Genomic DNA, 25,128 nt, shown 5'->3' with positions numbered 1-25,128 from the left:
CAGACGTTCGATCAGGTTCACATTCCTCCAGATATCGCTGATCAAGCAAAATCTGCTGTGTAAGAGAAGCCACGGAACTCCTCCTGCATCGCCTGAGAAAGAACTGCACATGAAGAACATTAGCGGAACGAGAACTAAAACGGATAACCAAAAATTAGAAATCGAGAACTTACCAGACTGTACAGGAGTCAGAACAGGCGTGACACTGGTGAATTCTGTGTCGAAGTTGCTCGTATCAGTCGGGTTACTGATCGTTGGCAGGAATGGTGGAGGAACCCGCTTGTGGTAGACATCCTCCCAGTTGATATTCCTGAAGAAAGCATGCGACATGATCTCCTGGGCATCTGTAGGTCCCGATCCAAGTCTCAATTCCGGCTCACGAGTGAGCAGTTTTTGTAGAATGGAGACCGAATCACGTGGCATGTGAATGGGATAGAGAGGTTCGTCAGCAAGAATGGCATCGTAGATTTCATCTTCATCTTCACCGCGGAATGGAGACTGCTGGAGGAGCATCTGGTAGATGAGCACACCGAATGCCCACCAGTCGACTGCACGACCGTACTTCTTATCCAAAAGAATCTGAGTTCACGAGTTAGCAAATAACGTAAGAGGAAACCTTTGTCGCAAGGTGGGCTATCAACATACCTCAGGCGCCATGAATTCTGGCGTACCACAGAACGTGCTGGTGGTGCAGCCGTACCACATTTCTTCCTTGCAGAGACCATAGTCTGCAATCTTGATGTGACCATCCAGGGTGAGAAGAATGTTATCAAGCTTCAGATCACGGTAGATGACACCATTCTCGTGGAAATACTTCAACGCTAAGCAGACTTCTGCAGCGTAGAATCTGCCAATGTCGTTAGCCATTCTGAGCTTTACATGGAACGCTTGATTCGGATACTTACTGTGCTCGTTTCAAGCCGAACTGGCCACGCTGAATGTGCAGCATCAGGTCACCACCGCTGATGTACTCCATGACGAAGTACACACGAGTTTCGGTCTGGAAACAAGCATGCAAGTTCAGAAGGAATGGATGACGCTCCTTGTTGGCGATGAGGAACACGCGCTTTTCCGACTTCGTGCTCTCAACTTCGTCGTTTTCGATGATAAACTCCTTCTTAAGGACCTTGATAGCGTACAGCTTCTTCGTGGTCTTCGTTTCAGCGAGCATGACCTTGCCGAAGTTGCCTTTGCCAAGAACAGCCAGGAAGTTGAAATGATCCAGTCCGATTCTGGGTTTCGGCTGTTGAGGTGGCTCCTGCTGGACTGGAGGAGCGATTTGTTGTTGCTGGGGAACCATCTGCTGCTGTTGAGGCATCATATACGGAGCCCCGGCCTTCTGAATCGCCTGCGTAGGAGGCGCTTGCTGCGCGGGGATTGAAGCATACGCCATCGGGTCATAATGAGCATGCTGCGGCGGCTGGGGTTGTGTCTGGCGCATATCTGCTTCTCCACGGCTGTTAATACCTGAAGGATATCCAAAGGTGGGTTTGGCTCCAGTATAGTCTACAGATGTCCTGGCGTACGTACCCATTCCGTGTTGTGAAGGTGGTCGCATTCCGGTAGCGGCAGCGGCAGCTGCCGCTGCCGTGGTTGATGACGCCGTTCTTGGGGATATTTGCTGTCGTTGAGCCGCCGGAGGAGATTGCGGAGTAACATAGGAGTTGTGCGCGGCGCTCACTGCTTCAGCAGACGCTTGCCTTGGAGGTGTCGCGTACCCTCCTTCCCCTGGCTTCTGTGATAGAGCAGAAGTATCCTGAGGTGCCTGTGGTGGACCTCCCGGGCGGAGAGTGCGGCCGCTAAGGGATGCAGTCTTGTTATGGTTCTTCGTCCTGATCAGGGTCTCCAGAATCTGGTTAGCTGCCTCCATAGACATGCCACAGAAATCGGGCACAAGATGTGCGCATTGCGCGTGGCAAGTAAGGCCACATTCTGGCAAGATGTCAGTATGGGGGATATCATTTAAATGGGGGAGGGGCTGATGATGATAGTACCTGAACATTTCTTTGCATTCTTCCGACCGAAAGGAAGCAGATATCCACAGTGGCAGCACCAATTGGCAGAGATATTGGAAAATCCCTCGAAGCGGTGCGGGATACGGTGATTTATCTTCTCCTCGTCCGGGTCTGTCTCGTAGTTTGCTTTGCTGATACACTTGGTAACAACCTTGGGATAGCACTTGCGGTGGCATGTGTACTTGCAATCGGCGCATTGCATGCCAGCAGCATATTTAAGGAAATCCCCGCAAAGAGCGCAACGCATGATGTTATAGAACTGCTGCGTAACAAACTTGTGTCCCTGTTTTTCGTGAACCTCTTCTTTCTTTTGACGGACGGCACCTTGGCGGTTAAGACCAATATCGAACGGTCGTCGATCCTTCAATTGTTTGGCTACGCGACCGGTTAATGAAGCAGCCCTTTACAGAGACAAATGCCAAACCAAAAAACTTACCAAAGCTCATTGTAAGGTGGATTCTGCCAACCGGTTCAAGTGCGAACCAAGAATCGATCATGACCGGGGCAGCTTGAGGGGCACCTGGTGCATTTGCGGCACCTTGCGCTTGGGGTGCTGGACGTTGTCCGCCGGGAGACTGGCTCTGAGGAGGACTCACAGGAGCATTGGGATCCTGTCTCGCTGCACCACTTCCATGATCCATTTTGTCCGCAGACACCCAGCCGGATTGCTGTAACTCCGTTTCAATCTTTTTACGACGCATTTCTTCAGCAATATCCGAGATGCGTATCCAGAGCATACCGATCGGGGTTGGACGGTCACCAGACTTGTCATAGACTGTGAGTTCAATCTCATTCGCCTTGTCGATATCGATATTGAACGTCTCTTCTGGCCACTTGTCCGACCTGGTCGCCCTGGTTCGCGCCTTGATTGTGTCTTCGACTTTAAGGACCACGTATGTCTCCGGGCCTCTCGAAAATCGAGAGCTAGCTGCATGATCGACGTCTTTCACGGCGTGGATACGCATAGTCAAGAGACCAGTCAGCGGTTTACGCATGTTTGGAGCGTTGAGACTCTCGTCTGCAAGATGTTAGCCAACATTCAGAAACATCGACCGTTCGTAGTGGGAAACGAAACACGGCTCTGAAAACGTACCATCAGGATTGTCTACCGTGCTTTCAATGTCCACATGGAGATCCTCGTATCTCTTCAAAGCTTGCTTCAGCAGTTGGATCTTTTGGTTACTCTCAATGCGCCGTCCCTCGGCATCCGCACGGCTCTTCCTATCGCCTTCATCTTGGTAAAGGCGAACCATCTTCTCGATACCCGCCTTGTACTGTTTTTCGACACTAAGCTTGAACTCGAGTTGGGACAGCATGAGCTGGATTTTGGGTCCGAGGTAAGGAGTGTCATATTTGATCAGGTCTACAACATCACCAGACTGTTAGTCAATGCCACACACACATGTGACGGATAGCACGACGGTATGACATACCCAGCTTGCTATAGTTTGGTCTCGCCTTTGGAACCGGTGCGAAAGGTCGCGGGTCCGCATAGGGGGCGCGAGGAGGCATCGTGCCTGTTCCCCCTTGGCTGTATCCACCAGGGCCAGGATCACCGTAGTCACCTCGTTCGTTCGAGAAATAGCCTCCAGAAAGGTCTTTTGGAGGAGGCGTCGGGACACCCGGTGCAGAGCCAACGGAGTGACGCTGTTCTGTAGGAGAACCAGGGTAGCCAGTCCCTGGGGAAGCACTGCTACCTTCCTGGCCCATCTTGCGCAGCTGAAGCTCTCTCATCTTCTCTTCGAGATAGGCAATGTTCTTGCGGCCATCGCGAATGTTGGCGTCGACTCTCTGCTGGACCAGGGGGTTGTCGGTCGACTGCCGCATGTTGGTCGCGGCATTGATGAGGGCCTTTTCCCGCTCGATCTTGCGGTAGACCGTTGCGATGAGGTCGTCCCCGTCCATGGTGACGGGTCCTTGGACGGAAATGAGCTACAGTAGAGAGATGGAACGGGGTGTGAGATCCTCGGGAAAGTGCTTGATACCTTGGAGATGGGAAAGGAGGGCGGGAGCGTGGTCGTGGGGCTCTTGTTGACAAGAAGACAATGCAGGGTCGCAAAGCCGCCTCGGAACACGAAGGATACGGGACGAGGGCCGCCAGAACGCTCGCGGGCAGCAGAAGGGGGGTTGAAGCCGTCGACGTCGGACAGACGGTCGGGCGCGATGCTTTGCGGACGGAGCAGAAGTCGGATTGTCCACGAACTCACAATCTAGCGGTGTTCCCAGGTTCCGGTCTGGATGCTTACCGCCCGCAGTTCGGTCAGGCAGGCAGTACCGGGAATTGAACGCTGGAGGGGCATATGATTAGCTCATCGACGGGGTAAATGGTTCCGACAGCAGGCAGGCGAACAACTCAGGCCAGACGCTGAGGTTGATGGCCAAGAGGACAGACTGTACCTGGGGTCTCGTTTTGCGATAAAGAGGGGGAGGAGAGCCGCAACCTTATGGTGGGGATACGCTTCGACCGTTCGCTGTGGCGACCGCGGGTGCAAAACTCACAAGTAGCCGACCAGACCAGACTTTTTGTCAGAAGAACCGGCTTGGTTGATGCCGCTCCTTCCTCTGTCTGGCACTACCCCCTTTCACTCCAATTGGACCACAACATTCTGGATTCTTCCAGCACGGCTTCACCACAACGAGCATCCCTTCCTCGACATATAACGGTCTGTAGAGTGCAATCCACGGCACACGATCCTAAAAAAAGAACTCGAGAATCTGATATCGAAGCTCAATGACCTCCTGTACCGTATCAATGCGCAGTCTGAATCTACAACATCGGGATTACTTCTATCTAATCACTAGGTACCTAGGGGAGTATGATAGTACAAGCACATGTACATTTAATCATGTATTGCAGATCGATGAAAGATATACATACGCTAGGCGACGGTGCGTGCAGCAACCGCCGCACCGCTCTACGGCAATGTTCCCTCAAAGGGAAACAGAAAGAAACATCCATTGGGATATCATCCGTACACACTGTAGATCCTCCCGAGGTCTTGACCATGTGTTCCTAATCGGGGAGAGGAAGTACACAGCCACAGAATTCCATCAAGGACAGCCACAGTATGTACAGAAGCTACCGAGAGTGGAGTCGGAACGTGCTGTTGACAAATGGGCCCTCTGTGTTCCACATTAACCGCAGTCGCGTGGGAAAGTGCCCTTTCGAGTGTCCCTGTAGATGTCCAATTTCATTCTTTTCTTCGTCGTACGCACCTTCTCGTACAAACGGCTGTACCAAGAATCAAGGCTGTGCACAAGACACTAAGAAGACTTCCAAGAAATTGCCCGGTTCCGCTTTGCCTGCCTGTTCTCAACAGGATCCTGCCGTGTGAGACTCATCGACGGACCGTTTTGCAGTGACGTAATATAGATGGGGCTGCGAAGAATTAGACGCCATAGAATCCCGAAAATTGATCCCCCATACAGAGAGAGTGGAGAGAGATTGTGTGACTATCGGGGTAGTAGCCGCTACCCAGGTGCATAGGTTGGGGCAGGTCAGAAGCCACAAAAATTTGAGACATTGTTCATTCCAATGCCAATATTAAGAGAAATATGTGACACTGCTCCACTTCCTCATCCGCCACAAAGCAGGAGGCAGCTCATCGTTTCTGATTTGCCCAGTCACTGCGACAATTGTGCTGGGAGACCTGTTGAAAACGATCCACGGATATCTCTGCACTCTGCCAAGACTGGAAAGGGTCATGGTGGGATAGCTATTTGTCTTGAGGCCGACAATATCTTCTTCAATAGCCAAGATAAGATAAATTGAGAGACGATACTACATACTACTATATGTAGTACCCAGTCTGGTTTCCATTTCACAGGGAAACAGTATAGAGAACACATCGTTCCAAAAATTGGACACCATGAAGCTTAGGAATTTGGTGACTCTAAGCAAATAATCAGAGGAAGTCAATCCCATAATCTTAGCTTCAAAGGCATCGATGATGCAGCAAAAATGATATTTCTATTCCACGGGCTTGAAGTCATGATATCATGACTTACCGAGGAACAGAAACTGGAACATTATCGGCGGTGCCAAGCCCGTGATTTTTTTTCCCGCGCGGAAAGTTTCATGGGCGTATTAATGTAATTCGGGGTGATGATGGAGTTCCAAGTGAAGAAGTAACTGGTTCCTTAGTGTATCTTCTCGGATGGGGTGTATACCTCCGATGTGTAATAATGCCTAAAACTTCCCAAAGCAGGACAACAATATTAATCGAGAAGCCTGTATGGCTCAGACATAAAAGCCAGGTTCCAGGAGCAGGTCCTTTCTTTTTTTTGATACTAATAAGAGGGACAGGGAAAATAAGGCAGGCAAGCATGCCGTAGATGCTGAAGTTATGACCGTGCAACATCATCGACAGATCCACTGTCTGTTGGGTGAATAGGCATGGAAGGGTGCATTGCAAGAAGAACCATTCAAAAAGAACCAAGCAATCCGCGAAGAGAAACATCCCTGTCGAGCCTCTATAATGAAGCGACGGTCAGACCATTGTGCACGTAACCAGAGCCAAAGAAATCCCGTAGTAGCCTTCTATAGACCGCGCCCAAAACTCGATATCTCAACATTGATGACATAAACCATATTGAATCGTAATCATTTATCCGAACGAATTAAAAAAAAGTAGCAACCAAATTGAAGAGCATAAAGCTTGATATCTGCAGAGAGCCAAGAGAGTGAAAAGCCTGGTTTCGCAACGCATCCCTCTATTCGGTTCTCTTGCGAATCCTTGGCAAGCAGACCCAGCTCACCACCATCACACCATATAAACCAAGGCAGATTGGGTGCAAAACCACAGTCCCCACATGCTGCGCGAGAAGACCTGTGAAGAAGGGAGATACAGCACCGCCACTACTGCCCATTGCACTGATAAAACTCAGGCTGGATGTCTGGATGTCACGGGGAAGGAGTTTGCTAAACACAGCAGCTGCACAAGGATAGACAGGTCCCAAAAGAAGACCAACAATCGACACCGTCACGGCCTCGCCTATAACATTGGGAATGAGCCAGGTCATTAGCTGAAAGGCCACTGCACCCGCAATGAGCAAGACGACCGCCAGCTTCTTCCCAATCTTATGGCACGGATGTGAAAGCACGAAACGGCCAATGGTGATGCCAGCCCAAAAACCGGCACTGACATAACCAACCTCAGAGGGGTCACCATTTCGATAGCTGATGAGAAAAGACACAATCCATCCGGAAGTTGAAACTTCAGCGCCTTGGTAGGCGAAGATGAACACCGCACCTATCATGGTAACCTTGTTTTTCGCAGCTTCTATGAGTGGATTTTTCTTCTTTTTCGCCTTCTCGTCTTCATATGACTGACGGGAGGCTGTGCGTTGAAGCGCTGTAAGAAGTTGCGTAGGTAAATCCTTCTCGTAGCCCTTGAATGCGAATACTGAGAAGACCAGATTACACAACGCCATACCAAGAGTAATAATATAGTAGAACGACCATCGGACCCCATGAGAAGCCAACGCTGTGGCGATCAACGGTCCAATCGTACCTCCAATGCCGTAACCACCGTGAAGGCCTCCGAGGGCCGCGGTGCTGTTGGCAAGATTGGCGCAAAAGACATTGTTGAGGGCAGTGTTAACCGCCATGCCAAAGCCAAGTAGAAAAAAGCTCGCCACAACCACAGGAAAAGGTGGCTTGCAGATTATCATAATATACCCCGCAACCAGCAGGGACATCGAGAAGATATAAGTCTTGCAACGGCCAAATCTCGTCTCAAGTGCGTGGGTACAAGGCGCTGCCAGGATAAAGCCAACGGCATTCGTCACAAATATGAGAGAAACAATGGCGTATCCAATATTGTATTCCTTTTCAATGTAGGGAATCAAAGCACCAGGAGCGCTGTCGTTCAGGCCATTGGCGAAGTTCATCATACATGCGCTCAGCAGCCGTCGTTTGTTCTTGGGCGTAGATAGACTTTTGACCGCGTCCACGGCTCCATGCTTTTTGGGAGTAGGGGGATTGCTTGACTCCAGGTCGGTCGGCGTGAGAGGCGTCTGTATCCCAGAGGTGGGTATAGAAGGGGGTCTGCTGGATTTTCCCCATTGGATCTCATCCAACTCCTTATCAGAAGGGGAGAGAGCAATGCCCTGTTTGTCTTTGCGGACAACTGCAGCAGGATTCGTGATTTGAGGAGAGCTTTCAATAGTAACTAAAGTACCGAAACTGGAATGAGAAGACATCTTCACAGAAGAAAAGACCGAAAATTAAGATCAAAAAGGGGGTATCATTGAAGCAGGATACATCCCAAAAGAAAAAAAAATGAAATTATCGTATAGAGAAAAACCGAATCATTGTGATGTAAAGCAGACAGGATACCTGACTTCTATACCTGCTCATAATAGGGGGACCTTGGAAAATGGATTCCGACGCTGCCTACTACAGAATACAAGCTCAACACCAAGTCCAGCGCCGCATTTCCGAAAGGAAAGGGGTCCAGAACAACCTGGTGGAGACTCCAGAGGGCTATTGGAAGATCATTGTGACTCAAGGGGATAGTTTGCTCTGCAGAGGTGCAGGCCATGTAAGTCAAGTTCTCCACTAGGGCGTCTTGGTGGAAGTTCTGTACAATAGTTGGACTTGATAACAATAAATAGAGCGTGGGTGTCGCGTTTTTGCCACGACCTCAAACGCGTGGAAATTCTGGGTAGTCTGGGCTCACTGACGTAATCCCAGCGAAATCAGCCTGCAGTTGGGCGGCGCACGTGAACGCGCGGCGGAAAAGTTTTACACGCCACAGCGTTTGTGCAAGCGCCACGGCCGCGGAGGGGCTGAGGAGGCTGCTAGCCCGGCCAGACCGTCAGGGCCTTATTTTGCTTTTCGGCCAGCGACAAATCAAGGATAAACACTATCAGCAGCTATCAGAACCGGGCAGCTGCCTGTGCTCGAGCTCGGAATTTTCTGCAGGGTCAGGAACCAGGAGAAGACAGCTGTGAAACATGGGTCCCCCGAAGCGGAGGGTACTCGCTACAGCGGAAGAGACCTTGACGCCCCCGGACGAGCTAGCTGAGGGACAGCAGATTGCTCGAGTGATCAAGGCAACGGGTAACAACATTTACGCAGTAGAACTGCCGTCCAAGACTTCGATTCTAGTAGAGTTGCCGGCTCGTTTCCGATCCACGATATGGATCAAGCGTGGTTCCTATGTCGTCGTCGATACAAAAGCTCTGGAACCTAGGGAGAACAAGCTCGGCGGTGAGATTATCAACATTGTCCGAGACGAGAAGGCCTGGCGCAAAGCCCCTTATTGGTGAGTTGGCACCGCACATATACCTACCCAAGTCCTTCCGGGCCTATTGGCTGACTTGCTTGCAGGCCAAAGGAGTTCGTCAAGCAGTCGTTGCTGCCAGCGTCGGATGACGAGGAAGACTCCACGGTGGGTAGGATGCCACCGTCAGACGACTCGGACGCGTGACATGCCAGCAGGGCACACCGCATGCTTCTGCATCCATAGATGGTTTAGCTATGTGCCTTTTAGGGTATGGCTGTCGGCAGTTTTATGTTTCAAATTTAGGTGCTGTTTGCGTTGGCCCTGCCGCCCTGGTGCAGATCCATCTCCTGTTCAATTTTTCGAGAACCGCGATTCGTGATTTTCATGGACGCTACAGATATTATCATTGCAGATGCTGTTTGATACCAGCACCGACGTCTTCCCTGCGCTTGCCATCAAAGGACCCACCGTCCAACAAGACACCGAAAACCTGGACAGCAAGCGACAGAACAACAATGATTGAGCTCTGGCTTGTGCTGGGAAAGACATTCCAAGCCCACTCCTGTGCCGCCCACAAAGCGTATATGAGGATAGGATGAAACCCCGATCGCCAGAGAAGGAAAGGGGTTGCCCAGGAGAGATAGGCAAAGAATTGATAATGCAAAGTTCTTGCACACAGCAGACCGATTGCTAGAGATGTTAGCATTGTCGTGGTTATGAAAGCATTCGAGAATGCCACAGTTGGTTGTCGCCCGCTCATCAATTTCCGGACAAAGTTCACCAAGTTCGAACCCGATGGTTTCACCCAGCGCATAGTCGCAAAAAGACCGAGCAAGGATATGTGTACAGCCAACAGGGACAGTGAGAACTTTCTAGATAGAAAAACTTCTTCACCAACAAATCTCCAGTTCACGGTCCACTTGAATAGAAACTGTCTGGTCAGTTCAAAGGCTCGTGAAATGTAGCCGACTGAGTTCTCCTGAAGAAAAGGCACCGCAAGCAGGACCTATATATGAAGCGTCAGCCGACCAGAGCATCTCCAATATGTAATGGATACAGCGACTCGAGATTAGGATATTTGATGGTAGCACACCTGGATCAATACTGCTGTGGTCCCAAGCAGGATACCACGACCAATGCCTTGGCTAAGCCCTACAAGCAGCGCAACGGCCGGAGCCAAGAGTAATAAAGTCATCTTTATTGCGACTCCGCTCGTCCAAACGATGACTCCAGCTGTCCACTTTCTCTTCTGGAACAGCCAGATCGCGGTCCACATTGCCAATGCTGCAAAGCAGTCGTTGAACAACCGCAGAACAAAGACGCTGTGGAGTCTCTTGGAGAGAACCAGAAGTGGAAAGAGATATGGCGGGGCACCTGTCCTTATGTAGCAAGCCATCACGATCGCCAGTGTAAGCAGGTAGAGTATCGCGAATAGGACTTGGCCAAAGGCGATATCCCGCCCTTCATTCGTAGCATGGTAGAGCAAGGAGTAGATATAAACGTGGGCAGCGGGATACACAAGCGGACCGGTGGAGCCTTTAATCTTGGTGTAATCACGCTCGCCAGAGAGGTAGAGAGAAACTTGCTGCATGTATGTTGTCCAGTCGATCTCCGTATCTGTTCAATGACCTGCGAGTCAGTCTTATCTGGTGATACGGCGGGAAGCATGTTGTTGTATCGGAGCTCACATGGGACCTTCCAGATAATCAGCACGCAGAGAAATGTATCTGCAAGAAAGAGCAAGGGTGCAATCCATCTTGTATGTTTCGGATTTCTGCACAAATCGTAGATAGTACGATAGAGATCCATTGCTGTCATGTCAAAGCTGCCTTGGAGTTTGGCGCCTCGCTGGCTTTCCCAGATCCGTGCCGATCTCAGCTGGAGCAACCCAGAGGCCGGCGTTAAACTTATGGTTCCGTAATTGGTTAGCGCCAAACGGGCCCGTGTCCATGAGTCCGTTCCGCATGTCCTCCGGGAGCTGAGCACCTGACCTGGTAGTATGGAGTCCATGCAAGTAGATAAAACGAGACAGTTGATCTAATGCATGGATTTGTTACTAAATAAAACGGTGTGCTGCAATAGCAAAATTCAATTTGTCCTTCTTCTTCAGCCTCTCACCAATCCATTCCCGAAGATAGTCCGTTATCGCTATTCTATGTATGTACATCACCGCCTTCATACTCCGCACTGCAGGTAGTTTTCCGACCATGATTTTACGGATTATAATTTCCGAGGCGGTTCTAACTCTGGAAAAATTTTCATTAGCTCCACTCGAAAACCAGTAAATCGTTTGCGGTCTGTATGTAAAGGCTGGGGACTGCAAAAACTAAGTAAAGCCATCAAATTCCACCAAAGATTACCTGAGCATGTTTTGAACCACAATAACCAGAAAATAGTCTATTATGATATACTATGGCTCGACATTTGCGAATCTATATTTCATATCGTTCCAATAGTTGCACATTCTTTCCATCTAACAAGGCACATACAGCGTCAGTCACAAAGACATATGAACAAGAGATATAGAAAGAGATTCTGGTTACAACGGTGTTAATAAAAAAAGTACACCACACACTGCTGGTGTCTTAAATAACCGTCCAGAGACCGGGTCACCCTGCATCATTAATCTGCATAGACCCCGCTTCATTGTTCATTTTCTCGGGCAGGAATATCTGACCGTGAAATCCTACTTTTCCCCTCCTGCTCTTCATTCTGCGAGTTTTTGAAGCCCAGAATTTCGCCTATTATGCCACCAGGCTTCGGAACTGGACATTCTCTTCCGACTTTTGCCATCCTCTCCGCTTCTTCTTCCATCTGTAAGAACGTCGACACTTCCTCGTCCACGACTTGAAGAGCTTGGCCAGCAACGGTGCCCAATTGATCAGGAGCGTCTTCAGACTTCCTTCTCTTCCTTCGGATCCTCTGCACTTGCTGTTTGTCGGCTGTGATCATCATCTCTGAATCGGCTAGCGTACGGCGGGGTGCCGGGCAAGGGAAAATGTGAGGCACGCCGACGACAAAAAATGAAGCGAGAAGGGTGGCGGCAAAGAGAGAGGTCGTCGAACGCGACCGAGGATGCAGATGTGGAGGCATCTCGGCAGCGATGAAGATTGCAATCGCTTCAGGAAGTACGGTCTCGGATCGTCATGAGAAAGTGCGGACTGCCGTTCCTAGAGCCTCCGTTAGCAGTGCGTCGAAATATGGGGAAACGAGGTCTAGTGCCATACCTAGTAACGGGAAAACACCGCACAATGACTTAACTGAACGGCATGACTCCCAATGGAGAGGTTGAGAGGAACACCGCCTTGCCTGATAACTTTCCTGCGGCTTTACGGAAGGCCTCTTCGGATGCGTTGTGGAAGCATCCGTCACGGGATTGAAACGCACTTGGCGATCTAATCTTATCTCTGGAGTGCGCAATTGGTCAGTTTGCATCATCGCAGCGAGGCCCTGCAGAGCGCGATCGCGACCGCGTCAGATCCATCGACGCTCTGGTCCAAACGCTTTTCCAATATATCGATTTCTTTCTGGAACTTGGATCTTGAAGATGCGGCTAAGCTTCTTGCTGAGATAAGGGAGATTCTGCCTTACTTGCGCCTTGGCTCTAAAAAAGTGCAGCTCCTGCAGCAAGACCCGCCGCTGTCCACCCACTCTAACCAGACCCAGGCCCATCATCACGGTCGGCACTTTCGCTGTGTCAAGCCATAATGAGTGATCTAGACAAGTATTTTGGCTGCCCTCACTCACATTAGCAATATTCAACTGACCGCACCTGTTCTAGAGCGATCGCACAGCTACGGGCCTGCCGACCGATACCCGAAGCCCAAGTTCGAGAACTCTGCTACAAGGCGCGAGAACTTCTCATCGAAGAAGGAAATGTTGTCTCCGTGGACGCTCCAGTCACGATCTGTGGTGATATACATGGCCAGTTCCATGATCTGATGGAACTCTTCCGCGTCGGTGGAGATGTCCCCGACACGAACTATCTCTTCATGGGTGACTTCGTCGACCGCGGCTTCTACTCGCTCGAATCATTCCTCCTGCTCCTCTGTCTCAAGGTCCGTTATCCAGATCGCATCACCCTGATTCGGGGGAACCACGAGTCGCGACAGATCACAACTGTGTATGGCTTCTATGACGAGTGTATCCGCAAATATGGAAGTGCCAATGTATGGCGCTACTGTTGCGAGGTGTTCGATTACCTGGCGCTAGGAGCCTTGGTGCTTGGGGCGAGTTCAGAGCTTGAACCGACGTCAACCGCAAATGAAGCTACTCAGTCTACCATGCACGTTGACGACGGCGAGCTAGAGACCGAGGTATTAAACTCAAAAGGAGAAGTCACAATGACAACGTACAGAAGAAGGCAGAGATCGTCATCAGACGCGTCCAATGACTCCAGAAACATTTCGCCCCCAAGAGATATATCCGCAGCACCGGGCGAAACGCCAACCAGGTCTGGGGCCCCTGGTACAGGCGCCACAGGAGACAGTTCCGGTAGCTTGTCAACTGGCACCGGAGCCGTCCTCTGTGTACACGGCGGCCTCTCCCCGCTTGTTGACAGCGTTGACAAGATTCGTCTCATAGACAGGAAGCAAGAAGTACCACACGAAGGTGCCATGTGCGATCTGTTGTGGTCCGACCCGGATGAGATCGAAGGTTGGGGTTTGAGTCCCCGTGGGGCCGGTTTCCTGTTTGGTGGAGACATCGTCAAGCATTTCAATTATAAAAACGACCTCTCTCTCATTGCACGAGCACACCAGCTCGTTATGGAGGGTTATAAGGAAATGTTTGATGGCGGAATAGTGACCGTTTGGTCAGCCCCGAATTACTGCTACAGGTGTGGAAACGTGGCTGCGATCTTGGAACTCGGTGAGGACGCAAGCAATGGAGGTACAATTGCCAGGAGCAACGGTGATTATGGAAGAAGTAATGGCGTATTGAGAGGCGAAGGCATGGGTAAACGAATCGTTGGTCCTGGGAGAAGGTACAGAGTTTTCGAAGCCGCTGCTCAAGACACCAGGGGTATGCCGGCGAAGAAGCCTGTTGCTGATTATTTCTTGGTGAGTTGCTTCCTTCTCCATCCAAATTGCCTACCCTATTTCATGTTTGTGTTAATCAACCCGTTACGGCCTCCTGGGCCCTTTTTGAGTGCGGACGCTGACTGGTTTTTTTCTTGCCAGTGATACCATGTAACGACCTTTTTCTTATTTTGTTTCTTTTTTTCCTAATGTCCTATCTGCAGCATAGAAAGAAATTGCAGAGACCCGAGTACGGTTTCTGACTACCTGGTTTGAAAAACCCACCATGTTATGAATCTCAAATTGCCCACATTTCCATTCCCATGATCTGGTTTGTCGAAGAGGTGAAAACATACGTAGGTCTGCTTGTAGTTCCCCGGAAAGTTTTTAAGGAAATGATGGATCTAAGCCTCTGTAAACTTCTGCTCTAATCCACCCTTATTGTCGAGGGGTAATTGCTTTCTAGCTGCGTAGAGGGTAGACTGAACTTCTCAAGATTGAACAAACAACAGATAAAGGAACCACACATCATTCCTGATGATGATGAAGCTAGCCTAGATCCCGGATTTAGAGCTCGATGACTCTTCCATATGCTCCTTGAGAAGTTATTCCCCGTGCAGGGAAAGTTAGATCGGGAGAGGTCTTGTCATGAGAACGATTATATCAGTTAGACCTTCAATGGTGGTCAATAGCAGAAACGGCCTCAGTATCAATTCCTGCTGTTGAGTTTGACGGATTTAGCTTTTACGGACCCCAACTTCTGATAAAAAACGGAGACGACACACACGGGTACAGTGAAATGGACGTGAAGATTCTCAGTCATAACTAATGGTAAATGTCTGTCAACGCAGATATTTGCCATCCCGCGTCTAACACCGCATATGAAAATACTAACTAGATCTGCCAAGAAGTAAACATCGGGCTGTGGATATTAGCAGACATGCATACTGCTATCTGGGGAAGCGCCTTCAAACCTAGCCCAGTTGCCGCTCATTACTACTAGGTACGTAGGTAGTACCTTCGGAGGATGGGGCGGTGTTAATTCTAGATCCCGGTCATTTTGGAAATGAAGCGCTCCATTTCCAAAAAGACAGGGATTCTTACGCCTGACACCACATGAACCAAAGCGCTGCACGTTTCAGCCAGTTGCGCTTTCTGAAGTTCGTATCGTCCACTAGATACTATGCGGCGCGCTCCTGCACTGAGTACCGTCCCATGCTGGTGGGCTCAGGGAGGCGACCGCACTTACTGACCGGGATGAAATGTTTCTAGCTTGGCATACGTATATGAAAGCCGGAACAAACTACTGTACAATATGCTTTTTGATTCCGGTAGAGCTAATAATGAGTCAGAACTAGAAGACTACGCAGTACAGATGTATTGTACAGCAACAGGGTGCTAATGTAGGTGGGCAGCTCTGTCTGTTCGGTGAAGAATTGAAGCCGTTGACTGCCAGGACCGCTTTTCCCTCCTTGTCATCGTCGTGTTCGTGGCTGCACCATCTATCTTCCATCTAAGAATCTGTTGGTGGTTGAAGGGAACTTGCAACAGTACCTCCAAATTGGTTTCCTCGGCCCGACATTTGACAGAGCAGCCCGTGGGGCTATACTACCTGAGAAGTTAGGGAAACAGTCGGGTACTAACTCAACTCGAGTTTTCTCGAGTTATCTGTCGACTCAACCTGCTCAGCCTCGCGGCATACGAACTCCGTCGCTGTTTGTTTTCCTTGCTCTCCAGTTCTTGCTCTCCAGTTAAGAGTCGCTGACTCCGCTGGTGCGTGTTCACATTGCCTACTTACCAATTTATTTTTCTTGTCTCCAATTCCTAGAATGAATGTATCTATGTATGCATGAACCATCAGCACTGACAGGCTTGAACTAGTGGAAGAAACGCGCGCAGATAGACAGAGACGCCTCGTCCTTCGCCACCGCAGGAATACCGTCATAACTTTGGTTCTCGACTCAAGACGGTAGTAGATTCAGTTACTATTAATATTAAGAGGTTAGGATCACCCCCAGTTTTCCCCTATCCTGGACTGCATGTAGTCTGGCACGATTAATCAATAGACACCATGGAGAGTTAGCAGGTCTGCTATATAGCAGCATTCCTATTGTCGTTCAGGAAAACCAATAAAACCAACCCTTCCTCTTCTTCTCTCCCGCAACTGGAACCATACACCATCGCGTTCCGTTTGTCTAATCATGTACTATGACATTATACCCCCTTTCTTACTGTCATCCCTTAGCTTTGCACATTCCCGTATACACTTGTCATACTATCATCCCATACCTACTATTCAGATCGGAATCCAAGCAACATACACATAAGCTTGTGAAGGCCTTTCTTTCTTTCTGTCTTCTCTAGAGGATTCAAGGGTTCACTAGTATTCATCTGTTTGGTTCCATATGTCCTCTCCGATTACCATACTGCAATACCTTCTGCCCAAATTGTCCAGATAGAGGTATATATTCAGTATAGGAAGCAAGAATATGTACCCAATATATTCATACTATACTGTACTGCACTCCAAGGTGAATAAGGATTAAACCACATCTGCAACTGAAAGAGCTAAGAGAACAGGCAGGTGTATATGTTGAAAAAAGAGAATCACATACTGTATATACCCTGTCAGAAGAGGGGGGATGAATCAATCTTTGATATCATATCACATCGTGATCGGTCGTCATATATTACCATACCTGGCCGCAAAATAGATGCAGATGAGAAAAAAAAGTGAGTTAGAGTTCCTTGCTCCATCCAAATAATAACCCGTAATGATCCATCCGTCTCAATAATACACAGTGAAAGAAAGAAATAAACAGGGTAAACCCTCCACAGAAAGAACTCCCTTGCGTATAATCTAGCCCTATCCATTCCCAGGACCAGAACCAAGTTGTCTGTTGTTAGGTACGTATCCATATAAACTCGTCGTAATGCCAGCGGAGGATGGTGCCATTGGTGTGCGGATCCCTGGGTCCATGTGGCCCATTTGCTGCTGTTGCTGCTGCGACGAGTTCGACATATTTTGGGTTCTGAACTCCTGTCCAACAGCAGCGGTGGACATATCTGCTTCATAACCCAGATTGAACGTGACTCCGGCGTCAACCGGGTCCCATCCTTCTCCCCAATTCTCCAGTCCAAGGGCCAACGTGCTCTGATCCCTCATCCACCAGTCTTGGCTTTCCTCTACGAGGTTATCGACATGGTTGAAGATTGGCATTGGGGGTGTATTGACCATCGGAACTGGGCTGTCACTGCTGTTTGATGCATTGCAGGGAATGTCCTGCGCAGCGTTCCACAGGTCCTGTTGCGATTGAGGAACAGGGGCAGCGGCAGGACGGGGAGGATAGGAGATCTGGGATGTGGGACTGAGGTAAGTTGGTTCCGGTGCAGAAGTCCTAGGCAGCAGAGGCTGGACGCTGAAAGAACGGCGACCTGCCGGCATAGGAGGTACGTGAGGTATGTTGGCGAAAGTATTGGGTGGATTCTGAGGGACCCTTGACCCGACAGGAACAGTGGTAGTCTGCACCTGAGATTCGTTGAATTGGGTAGTCTGAGGAAATCTCCCAGGTGTCGAGTAGCTGCTAGGGACGGTCGATGAGAGCCGTGAAGTCGCCATCGTTGGAGACCCCTCAGAGGCCCCCGGTGACGAGCCATGATCCCATGACCCCCATGGTCCCCACTTCGCGTGAGTACGCTCCAAGACCGCCACTGCTTCGCTAGGTAGATCGATGTTCCACTTGCTAGCGGATATGTCAAGGATTCGGAGCGTACGTCGAGCACAAAGCCAGCTCTCGGCAATCTCTTCCAGGTTCTTGAAACCGTGAATAACGTCTCTTTTGGCATTCTTATCTGGTAGATTAAGGAGGTGTATGGTACAGGCAGAGTGCGCAATATAGACTGCGATGTTGCAAATCTGCCGCAAGCCATAAGTGCGCTTGTATAGCCTAAGCAGCTTCGATATGGAGGAAGCTGCTTGGGTGCATAATTTACGAGGAGAGACATGTTGGGGGAGCGGCGATGTCGACTTCGTATACTTCAGAAAAGGACGGTATAGGTGTATAAAAAGGAGTTGATAGAACATGCTAGAGAGTGTCAGCACGCGTCGCCTACTTGGATCTCTACCAATAAGTTCATCGCTTACTGCATTAGGAGGACCTGCGGTAGCTGTCCCTCCTTAGGGTCCATTTCCTTGGGTACACCTTTCCTCCATGCTTCGAGTCTCGTGTGAATTTCACTGAGTTTCTTCAATTCCATTTGCTTCGAGGGAGGCTTTTCCATAGGCGCCGGATGGTAGAAGGATGCTAGCAAGTCGCTGCTGATCTCACACAATTTTGAGATTTGCAAGGCGACTGCTCTGGTCCGTGCGGGCTGCGTGTGTTCCTGGACCACTCCTGAATCGGTATACGGTGACCATGTTTCCGCATCTTCGGTCGGAAAGACGTCGAATTTGGGCACAGTGATATTGGATGTCGAGAGTTGAGGTTGGCGGCCAAGGTAGTTTGACCAGCACCTGCTATAGTTAGTCTCCATACAATGTCCCAAGGTTTCAGGCCACAAACTTGTCGAAGAGGAAACATCCCCAAAACGTTATTCTTCGCGCATCTATTTCCTCCTCCGTGAGAGTATTCGCGCCAATACCAGCAGCATCTACATTCAAGCCCAGATCATAGGCCATGCGGAAGCTCATGCCACTATAAACCCAGCCTTTCCCTTCTCGACCGCATCCAGCCTCCCGAACCGACATCAGTGCGAGTGCCTGAACCGTGCAAAGCTTGGCCTTTTCATGTTCATCATATTCCAGGATCAGCCTCTTTGCTTCCTTGAAGAAGTGATCACCTGCTGTCGCGGAATCCATAGGGTCTTCACGTGATCCTTCCCAAGAGCTGAAGTGACAGCCCAGGGCCAGCATGGCATTGACAAGCAGCGAAGAACAGTACTGGCTAGACCGTCCGCGGACATAATCTCGATAGAAAAGATCCTTTGAAAGCGTGGTGAAGTAGGCGTAATGCCATGTGAAGTACATGGTCATCAGATGGCCAATCAATTGCTCGTCGTCGGTGACTCGGGTCCACCGAGTCACGGAATAATCGGTCTGTCGCTCCAGTCCTGTACCAGCCAGGATTGAATTCGACTCATCCAGCTCCGTTCCAGGAGGTAGGAAGATGAGATTTGAAGTGCCGCCGATAAATTTCACAGAGCCATCAAGCATCAACTCGCTCATCTTCCCGGCCAATTCAGCTTCGAACTGATCTGTCTGTGCAAGGTCCTCTTCGACAGGAGAGTCTCCATTGTCCTCCGCGGTCGTGAGGCCTTTCTCCCGAGCGATGATAGAAGCCGCTACATCCTCCAGACTGTCACAGGATCGTATCTCGCGTACCAGATCGAAAACGTCCTCTTCATCGTAGTTCAATATGGCCTGGACTATGGTTTGTAACGTCGTATTTCGAGTTCTCAAGTTATCGATGTCCTTCTTGTAAACGCCTTTACGGCGGTGATCGGAGTTGGGATCGTATACACCTATGATGAATTAGTCCCGTCGACCTGAGAGCATGTGGCTGGAGCGATTATGTACATGGCGTGTGATAGACCGAGGAGCATGCGGCGCAGCTAGGCAGGTTTCCATCGCACTGCCGCATAGAAACGTCAGCAGAGACACCAGACGGCCGAACGGGGATGTTGAGATTGGAACCGGTGACTCACTTTCGACTTCCTCTTGCGACATGCGATGCAGGCCGTACTGACACAGCGTCTCTTGACCACCGCGGGATTTTCTTTTCTCTTCGCCCTCGGCTTGCCCGTGGAAGCTTGTATTGATTCCGGAGGTATGGACTCTGGAGTGTCATCCCCGCTCGTGGCGTTATCTCTCGCGTTCCCAGCCATGCTTACGAAGCATGAGATAGCGACCTAGTGTGTGGAGGATTTGGAGGACGGCTTTCAATGACCCCAACACACGTTCATTCGACTCCTTCCCAGAGGCGCGTGCACATCGCGGAGGTTTGGAGCTTCCACGGTGGAGCTGGACATTCCACGGTCGATATGGTGCTTGGTGATCAGAAGTCTAAGCAGGGGTCATCAGATGGAGCGCTGATAGAGAGGATAGACCAGCAAGTGAGAAAGCTCAGAGCTATTCCATACCTCACTTTGACTGGATAAGTCGACTGATCCGAGACCCCGCAATCTTATCCGGACTTCAATTAAAATGTTACACCCCACGATGCAGATGGCCTGGCGGCGGAGGTGGAGACTGTTCGCAGCAAACCACGCGCAATTGATGAACCGGGCCCGGCGACGTCGATCGATAGAGGAAATGAGAAGCGTATGATTGGTTGGACAGCGCAGAGAGGGCTCTTTTCTCGCGAGCGATCGATATCTCTGTCCAAAGGCCATCCCGGATGCCTTAGAATAAGACCATGGGATATTTGCTGACTAAGACCACTGACTGCCGAGCTACCGCTTCTCTCAATTCAGGATGTCAAGCCAGAAATAAAAAACAGCGTGGAGAGTGGTAAGTGGACATCTTTGTAGATTGGAAAAGTATCGCGATTGCATGCTTGGCCCTACTTCAGTATATAGAGTTGTGGTTGGGCATCTATATCCTGAAGCAGCCATAGGTTACAGATGAACTCGCGTTCGGATCGCGATCGAAACAGTTATCAGAAGGGCAATTCACTGCCGCAGATCACCATAGCGGTGCTGTACGCAGCACGGAGTAGTATGTATCTGTTCAACATCGTAGGACAGTTTTATATTCTATTTATATATATATTTTTTTTTCTTTATTTTGCTCTTTCACAGCCTCACATATGTACTGGAGCTACTTCCATCAGACTGCAGATGTGGACATGGGAGCTACTGTATGGCACCTAACATACCAACCACCTGGATATTGGGTATCCAAAGAGTAGATATGCATAATAGAGCATTTGAAAATTTGTTTATGACCAGCGTGGGCCCTCCAGAGCAAGAGAAAAGCTCTGAGCATATAGACGGGAATTGTTTAATAATACAGAGGGCCGTGTTGGCCAAGACTTGGATGCCGGATTTTTACCGTATGGAAAACTTGACAATAACTCCGTACCTGCAGAGTGGAGGACAGTGGACTGCCCAGGTGACACCGCCGGTTCCAGGATAATTTCCCGAGACGCACACAAAATAAACACTAATATTCCTTCTCGAATCCAATTCTCCAGACATCGTCTTTGGGGAAGATGTCAACGAGACATAGATAGAAAAGATCCTTGCTCCAAGCAGCAATGATCCGCAGTAAATAGTGTGTTTGTCCACCTCTTGAACGCCGTCCGACATCGAGGCCAACGACGGAATTAGTAAGAGCGCACGGTGAACGGCACGAGAGGCGGAGAAAAGACGAGAAGAGGCGAGGCTGGCGGACTTCGACGCTCCACAGGCAGAAGATTCCGGCCACGGGGGTTGGGGTGCAGCGCGGCCGGCGAGACGGTGGAGCCATCGAGAGCCTCGCAATGCCGTGGCGTTGGAATCTCGCCCGGCTAAACCCTTCGGGGCAGGCTGCGGCCCTTCCCGGCGCCGCCGACAGCCGGTCTTGAAGGCGACCAGCGTCATAGGCCCTGCAAGCGGCGCATCGCCGTATCGCCTGCGTATTGATACCCGACGGCCGGTACGATACCTGGCAGATACCTGCAAGATACCAACTCCTGTACGGCCTGACCGGTTCACCGGGCCCACAGCGGCCAATAGAAGCCCTTGGAGTTGGGCTACGTGGACCGTCTTGGCGTGGGGACCGCGGTCAGCGATACAGCCCGTACCCGTCGCCCGTACAGTCCCGCTGTGACGGTCAGATGGCCCTCCACGCAACAGTCTCACCCATGCTGCCCTTATCTCTGCCTCACATCGCTCTCTTCCTCTTACATATGTATGCCACGCTGTATCCAGGCCTCCTGTGATGACCCTACTTCTGTCGTCACCGCTCCTGCTTGCCCTGTGAGGCTCTCCTGTTTGACCGCCCATCTGTGAACCCGGTCTAGTATATCTGGAGGTCGCGTGCCGGTATACCACAGGTAGCTAGCTGCTTGACGTTTGGCCCTCCGGAATATCCCAAGCACCTTCTATCAGTGCAGCGGTGGCGGCGTTCCATATATCTGCCGCCCGTCTCCCTGGTGGGAGCGCCTCGTTTTTGTCACTGCCTCCCATGCTTCTAGCCTCAGAGACTCGATCAGAACTTCCTTACCGGGCGAGAAACGGTCCCGAACTCCGTGTCCTGGATATGAACTATGTTGGTCCCTAAGGCCTTTCTTTTCGGCTCTGCACCGCCCAAGAAGACGTCCCGTCAGGAGGTAAGGGACCGCCCGTCAACACAGAGAAGATGCTCCGAAAAGGCGCAAGGGATCTCGTGTTTCCAGTTCCCCGACATGGCCACCGCAGACGTGACGCACACAGAACCGGTCTTCATTCCGCCCAAACGCGCCCCTCGAAGGATGCCTGTGACGCCGGTGACGAACAATAGTGGTAGAAGTCCAAGAAAAGGCCCTAGCACTGGCCGTAGGTCACCGTCAATGGCCGTTCGAGAGGGCAGCGTGCCACCATCCATCGCGACGCTCCTGGAGGTCACTTCGATTCCACGCCAACAAAGAAGCCGGTCAGTGCGAAGTTCTCGCAGATTACCTCCCGGAGACCATGTGGAAGATTTCAGCCGACTTCTGATGGAGGGTATTGAGTCCGAGAAACATGGGCCCATGATTGACGGTCCCGGAAACACCGCGCTTGATCTCCTGTTGAGTCCTCCCGACCAGGACAATGAGAAGTCGATGTTTGAGAACGATTACGTGCCTGGGACCCCACGGTCAATCCGGTCTATGTCAACGGATTCTACAGCTCCATCTTTGGACAATGAGCCCGAGTCGTACACGCCATCCAGCGACGTTCCTGCGACTCCTACCTCGTCCGGCCAAAGGAGCCCTTTGGAAAGGAGATACAGGCAGCTTTCGCCCTCGGAAGATTCCTCAGCGGCCCATCCTCTTATGGAAACAGAAGATGACTCCATTGACCAATTCTTTGGGTCATCAGATGCTGCATCTCTCAAGTCTCCCAGCTCGACTCGACCGTTCCCGCGACTAGGATCGACTTTTAAGTCGAACTTGACCGCCTCATTGCGTGCCATAAAGTCTGCAGCGCAGACTGTATCAAACTTTGCGACACCGTCCGTCCACTCGGACGACTTCCTCACTCGGTCCCTGTTTATGATCACCCCAAAGTTGACGGATGATAGGCGTCCACTGCCCATGGACGAGCCCCCGTCCCCTGCTTTGAGGCGTTACCTGAACCCGATCACTGCCTCCCCTGCTGAGATGCATGTATACCATGAGCATCCCCATGATCGCACCAATACATCTAATGCCTGCCCTGTCTCGATCCAGATGCAGACCTACCATCGATCTGGCCGTAATGGCAGTAAGAAAAGCGGCTTTAGTGTGAATTCATCAGGTGAAAAAGCTCAACGGTTCTTTGATCCCGAAATGCCCCCCATGACACGGCAGCGGGAACCCCGAGAGAATAGTGATTTCCTACGAATGGTCGTTCTGGAAATGAACATGAGACGTAGCGGAAAGCTGCGTGACGACATACCAGCTAGAGCCAGAGTATGGCTGCCACCGCGGAAGATGAACCCAAGCCGACTGTCATCGTCCAACTTCTACGACGACGACGATGCAGACGACGGTCCCGTTCCACAGAGATGGATCGGGATCTCCGTCGAGTGTCTATGAACGACTCGAATGTCTACGACCCTACATACTATTACGCCTTACTGTACATGCACTGTACATAGTTGCGCCTTGATGTGTTTTGGATGGTTTGGATATTCTGGCTGTTTGGGAAGCATATTAGCAAGGCGTTGGGGCTAGGTACATCACATGGATCTTGGCGTGCATTGTTATTGCATTGGCGGCAGCGTCGATCAATACGATAGACGTTTCTTTTTAGCCTATCTGATTTGCTCGTGAAAACTTTTCCGAAATCACACTATTTTGGATTCCACTTTCGACATTGCATTACTCGTAATACTGTTTTCGCCTCGACTTGGCAGGAAAAGAAGTCTCTACATAGATGGTAGATGGATGGTTTTCCACTACTAGTACATCCATCCCATATCTAGGTTTATCTGACAGAATCTCAGCCTGCTATTTTCACTCTTTCTCCATGTTTTTTTTTCTCCCGGAGACTAGAAGACTGGCCCATGGACACAAGAACAAGAGATGAAGCCCGCCCCTCCAGGCGGGGGAAGACCGCCACAAAAACATCGTTACCCGTTTCGTTCGAGCTGAAGCCTGACTTACGGATGCGATGCAAAGACGGGCGTCCACGTCCAAAACTTCAAATCGAATCACACTTACCAACCACAGATAACCTAGGCACCTCCCACTAGTCTATATAGCAGTAGGTGGTCTCTGCTTACCTACCTAAGTCCTAAGACCTAACTATGCACAACCAAACAACCAATCCGGGTTCCCACCCTCTCTCTCTGCCCGACGCGACGCGACGATGATGCACAGAAGGTCCACCCCGTCGAGCCACTACATGCAGCACATGCTCAGTATACATGCCTGCGCGCCTCCCTCTAGGCTCTGGCGGACGGCTACTAAGTGCCAAGTGCCTATTCCCCTCTCTCTCCCTCCTACACAAGTAAAAATTGTGACACAACCGGTTTAACTGTAGATAGGTACCTAATGTAGACGCCCACCCGACCCCCACTTAGGAACCAAGTCAGTCAGATGTCAGACCTGCCCCGCCGGCTCGCAGCAGCAAGGCTTCGGCCGATCAACCGGTCAAGTAGCCTTATCAATCAAAATCTGTTTCGCTTCCAACTTCCCGTGCTGGCGCGAACCCTCA

At 50.5% G+C, this 25,128-nt stretch overlaps 10 protein-coding genes across 10 annotated transcripts; 5 read left to right on the top strand and 5 right to left on the bottom strand.

Moving 5' to 3' along the window:
• Positions 1 to 41: 41 nt before the first annotated feature.
• On the bottom strand, positions 42 to 3,920 carry VTN00DRAFT_4291 (uncharacterized protein; the record flags this gene model as incomplete). The annotated part of the gene is made up of 9 exons (XM_069430703.1): positions 42 to 103; positions 174 to 579; positions 646 to 847; positions 906 to 1,449; positions 1,531 to 1,932; positions 1,995 to 2,390; positions 2,452 to 3,033; positions 3,109 to 3,378; positions 3,449 to 3,920. The coding sequence occupies 9 exons, from the start codon at positions 3,918 to 3,920 to the stop codon at positions 42 to 44; spliced, it is 3,336 nt and encodes a 1,111-aa protein (XP_069289812.1).
• A 140-nt stretch (positions 3,921 to 4,060) lies between these two features.
• Positions 4,061 to 4,300, top strand: VTN00DRAFT_4290 (uncharacterized protein; the record flags this gene model as incomplete). The annotated part of the gene is made up of 1 exon (XM_069430702.1): positions 4,061 to 4,300. The coding sequence occupies one exon, from the start codon at positions 4,061 to 4,063 to the stop codon at positions 4,298 to 4,300; it is 240 nt and encodes a 79-aa protein (XP_069289811.1).
• Positions 4,301 to 6,728: 2,428 nt separating this feature from the next.
• VTN00DRAFT_4289 (uncharacterized protein) lies at positions 6,729 to 8,219 on the bottom strand (the record flags this gene model as incomplete). Its single annotated transcript, XM_069430700.1, has 1 exon — positions 6,729 to 8,219. The coding sequence occupies one exon, from the start codon at positions 8,217 to 8,219 to the stop codon at positions 6,729 to 6,731; it is 1,491 nt and encodes a 496-aa protein (XP_069289810.1).
• Positions 8,220 to 8,975: 756 nt separating this feature from the next.
• VTN00DRAFT_4288 (uncharacterized protein) lies at positions 8,976 to 9,451 on the top strand (the record flags this gene model as incomplete). Its single annotated transcript, XM_069430699.1, has 2 exons — positions 8,976 to 9,286; positions 9,352 to 9,451. 2 exons carry the CDS (start codon positions 8,976 to 8,978, stop codon positions 9,449 to 9,451), a joined length of 411 nt encoding a protein of 136 aa, XP_069289809.1.
• A 199-nt stretch (positions 9,452 to 9,650) lies between these two features.
• VTN00DRAFT_4287 (uncharacterized protein) lies at positions 9,651 to 11,056 on the bottom strand (the record flags this gene model as incomplete). The annotated part of the gene is made up of 3 exons (XM_069430698.1): positions 9,651 to 10,253; positions 10,341 to 10,864; positions 10,936 to 11,056. 3 exons carry the CDS (start codon positions 11,054 to 11,056, stop codon positions 9,651 to 9,653), a joined length of 1,248 nt encoding a protein of 415 aa, XP_069289808.1.
• A 1,335-nt stretch (positions 11,057 to 12,391) lies between these two features.
• On the bottom strand, positions 12,392 to 12,685 carry VTN00DRAFT_4286 (uncharacterized protein; the record flags this gene model as incomplete). The annotated part of the gene is made up of 2 exons (XM_069430697.1): positions 12,392 to 12,417; positions 12,475 to 12,685. 2 exons carry the CDS (start codon positions 12,683 to 12,685, stop codon positions 12,392 to 12,394), a joined length of 237 nt encoding a protein of 78 aa, XP_069289807.1.
• A 269-nt stretch (positions 12,686 to 12,954) lies between these two features.
• Positions 12,955 to 14,430, top strand: VTN00DRAFT_4285 (uncharacterized protein; the record flags this gene model as incomplete). The annotated part of the gene is made up of 3 exons (XM_069430696.1): positions 12,955 to 12,971; positions 13,029 to 14,307; positions 14,428 to 14,430. 3 exons carry the CDS (start codon positions 12,955 to 12,957, stop codon positions 14,428 to 14,430), a joined length of 1,299 nt encoding a protein of 432 aa, XP_069289806.1.
• Positions 14,431 to 17,131: 2,701 nt separating this feature from the next.
• On the bottom strand, positions 17,132 to 20,148 carry VTN00DRAFT_4284 (uncharacterized protein; the record flags this gene model as incomplete). Its single annotated transcript, XM_069430695.1, has 5 exons — positions 17,132 to 18,350; positions 18,410 to 18,778; positions 18,828 to 19,785; positions 19,841 to 19,895; positions 19,969 to 20,148. The coding sequence occupies 5 exons, from the start codon at positions 20,146 to 20,148 to the stop codon at positions 17,132 to 17,134; spliced, it is 2,781 nt and encodes a 926-aa protein (XP_069289805.1).
• Positions 20,149 to 21,071: 923 nt separating this feature from the next.
• On the top strand, positions 21,072 to 22,187 carry VTN00DRAFT_4283 (uncharacterized protein; the record flags this gene model as incomplete). Its single annotated transcript, XM_069430694.1, has 3 exons — positions 21,072 to 21,122; positions 21,674 to 21,901; positions 21,972 to 22,187. 3 exons carry the CDS (start codon positions 21,072 to 21,074, stop codon positions 22,185 to 22,187), a joined length of 495 nt encoding a protein of 164 aa, XP_069289804.1.
• Positions 22,188 to 22,514: 327 nt separating this feature from the next.
• On the top strand, positions 22,515 to 24,005 carry VTN00DRAFT_4282 (uncharacterized protein; the record flags this gene model as incomplete). The annotated part of the gene is made up of 1 exon (XM_069430693.1): positions 22,515 to 24,005. One exon carries the CDS (start codon positions 22,515 to 22,517, stop codon positions 24,003 to 24,005), a length of 1,491 nt encoding a protein of 496 aa, XP_069289803.1.
• Positions 24,006 to 25,128: the final 1,123 nt, after the last annotated feature.

Source organism: Thermoascus crustaceus (assembly GCF_041956765.1).
Source record: "Thermoascus crustaceus strain CBS 181.67 unplaced genomic scaffold VTN00scaffold_2, whole genome shotgun sequence".
NCBI classification, from domain to species: domain Eukaryota; kingdom Fungi; phylum Ascomycota; class Eurotiomycetes; order Eurotiales; family Thermoascaceae; genus Thermoascus; species Thermoascus crustaceus.
This window is presented reverse-complemented; position numbering and strand designations above follow the sequence as displayed.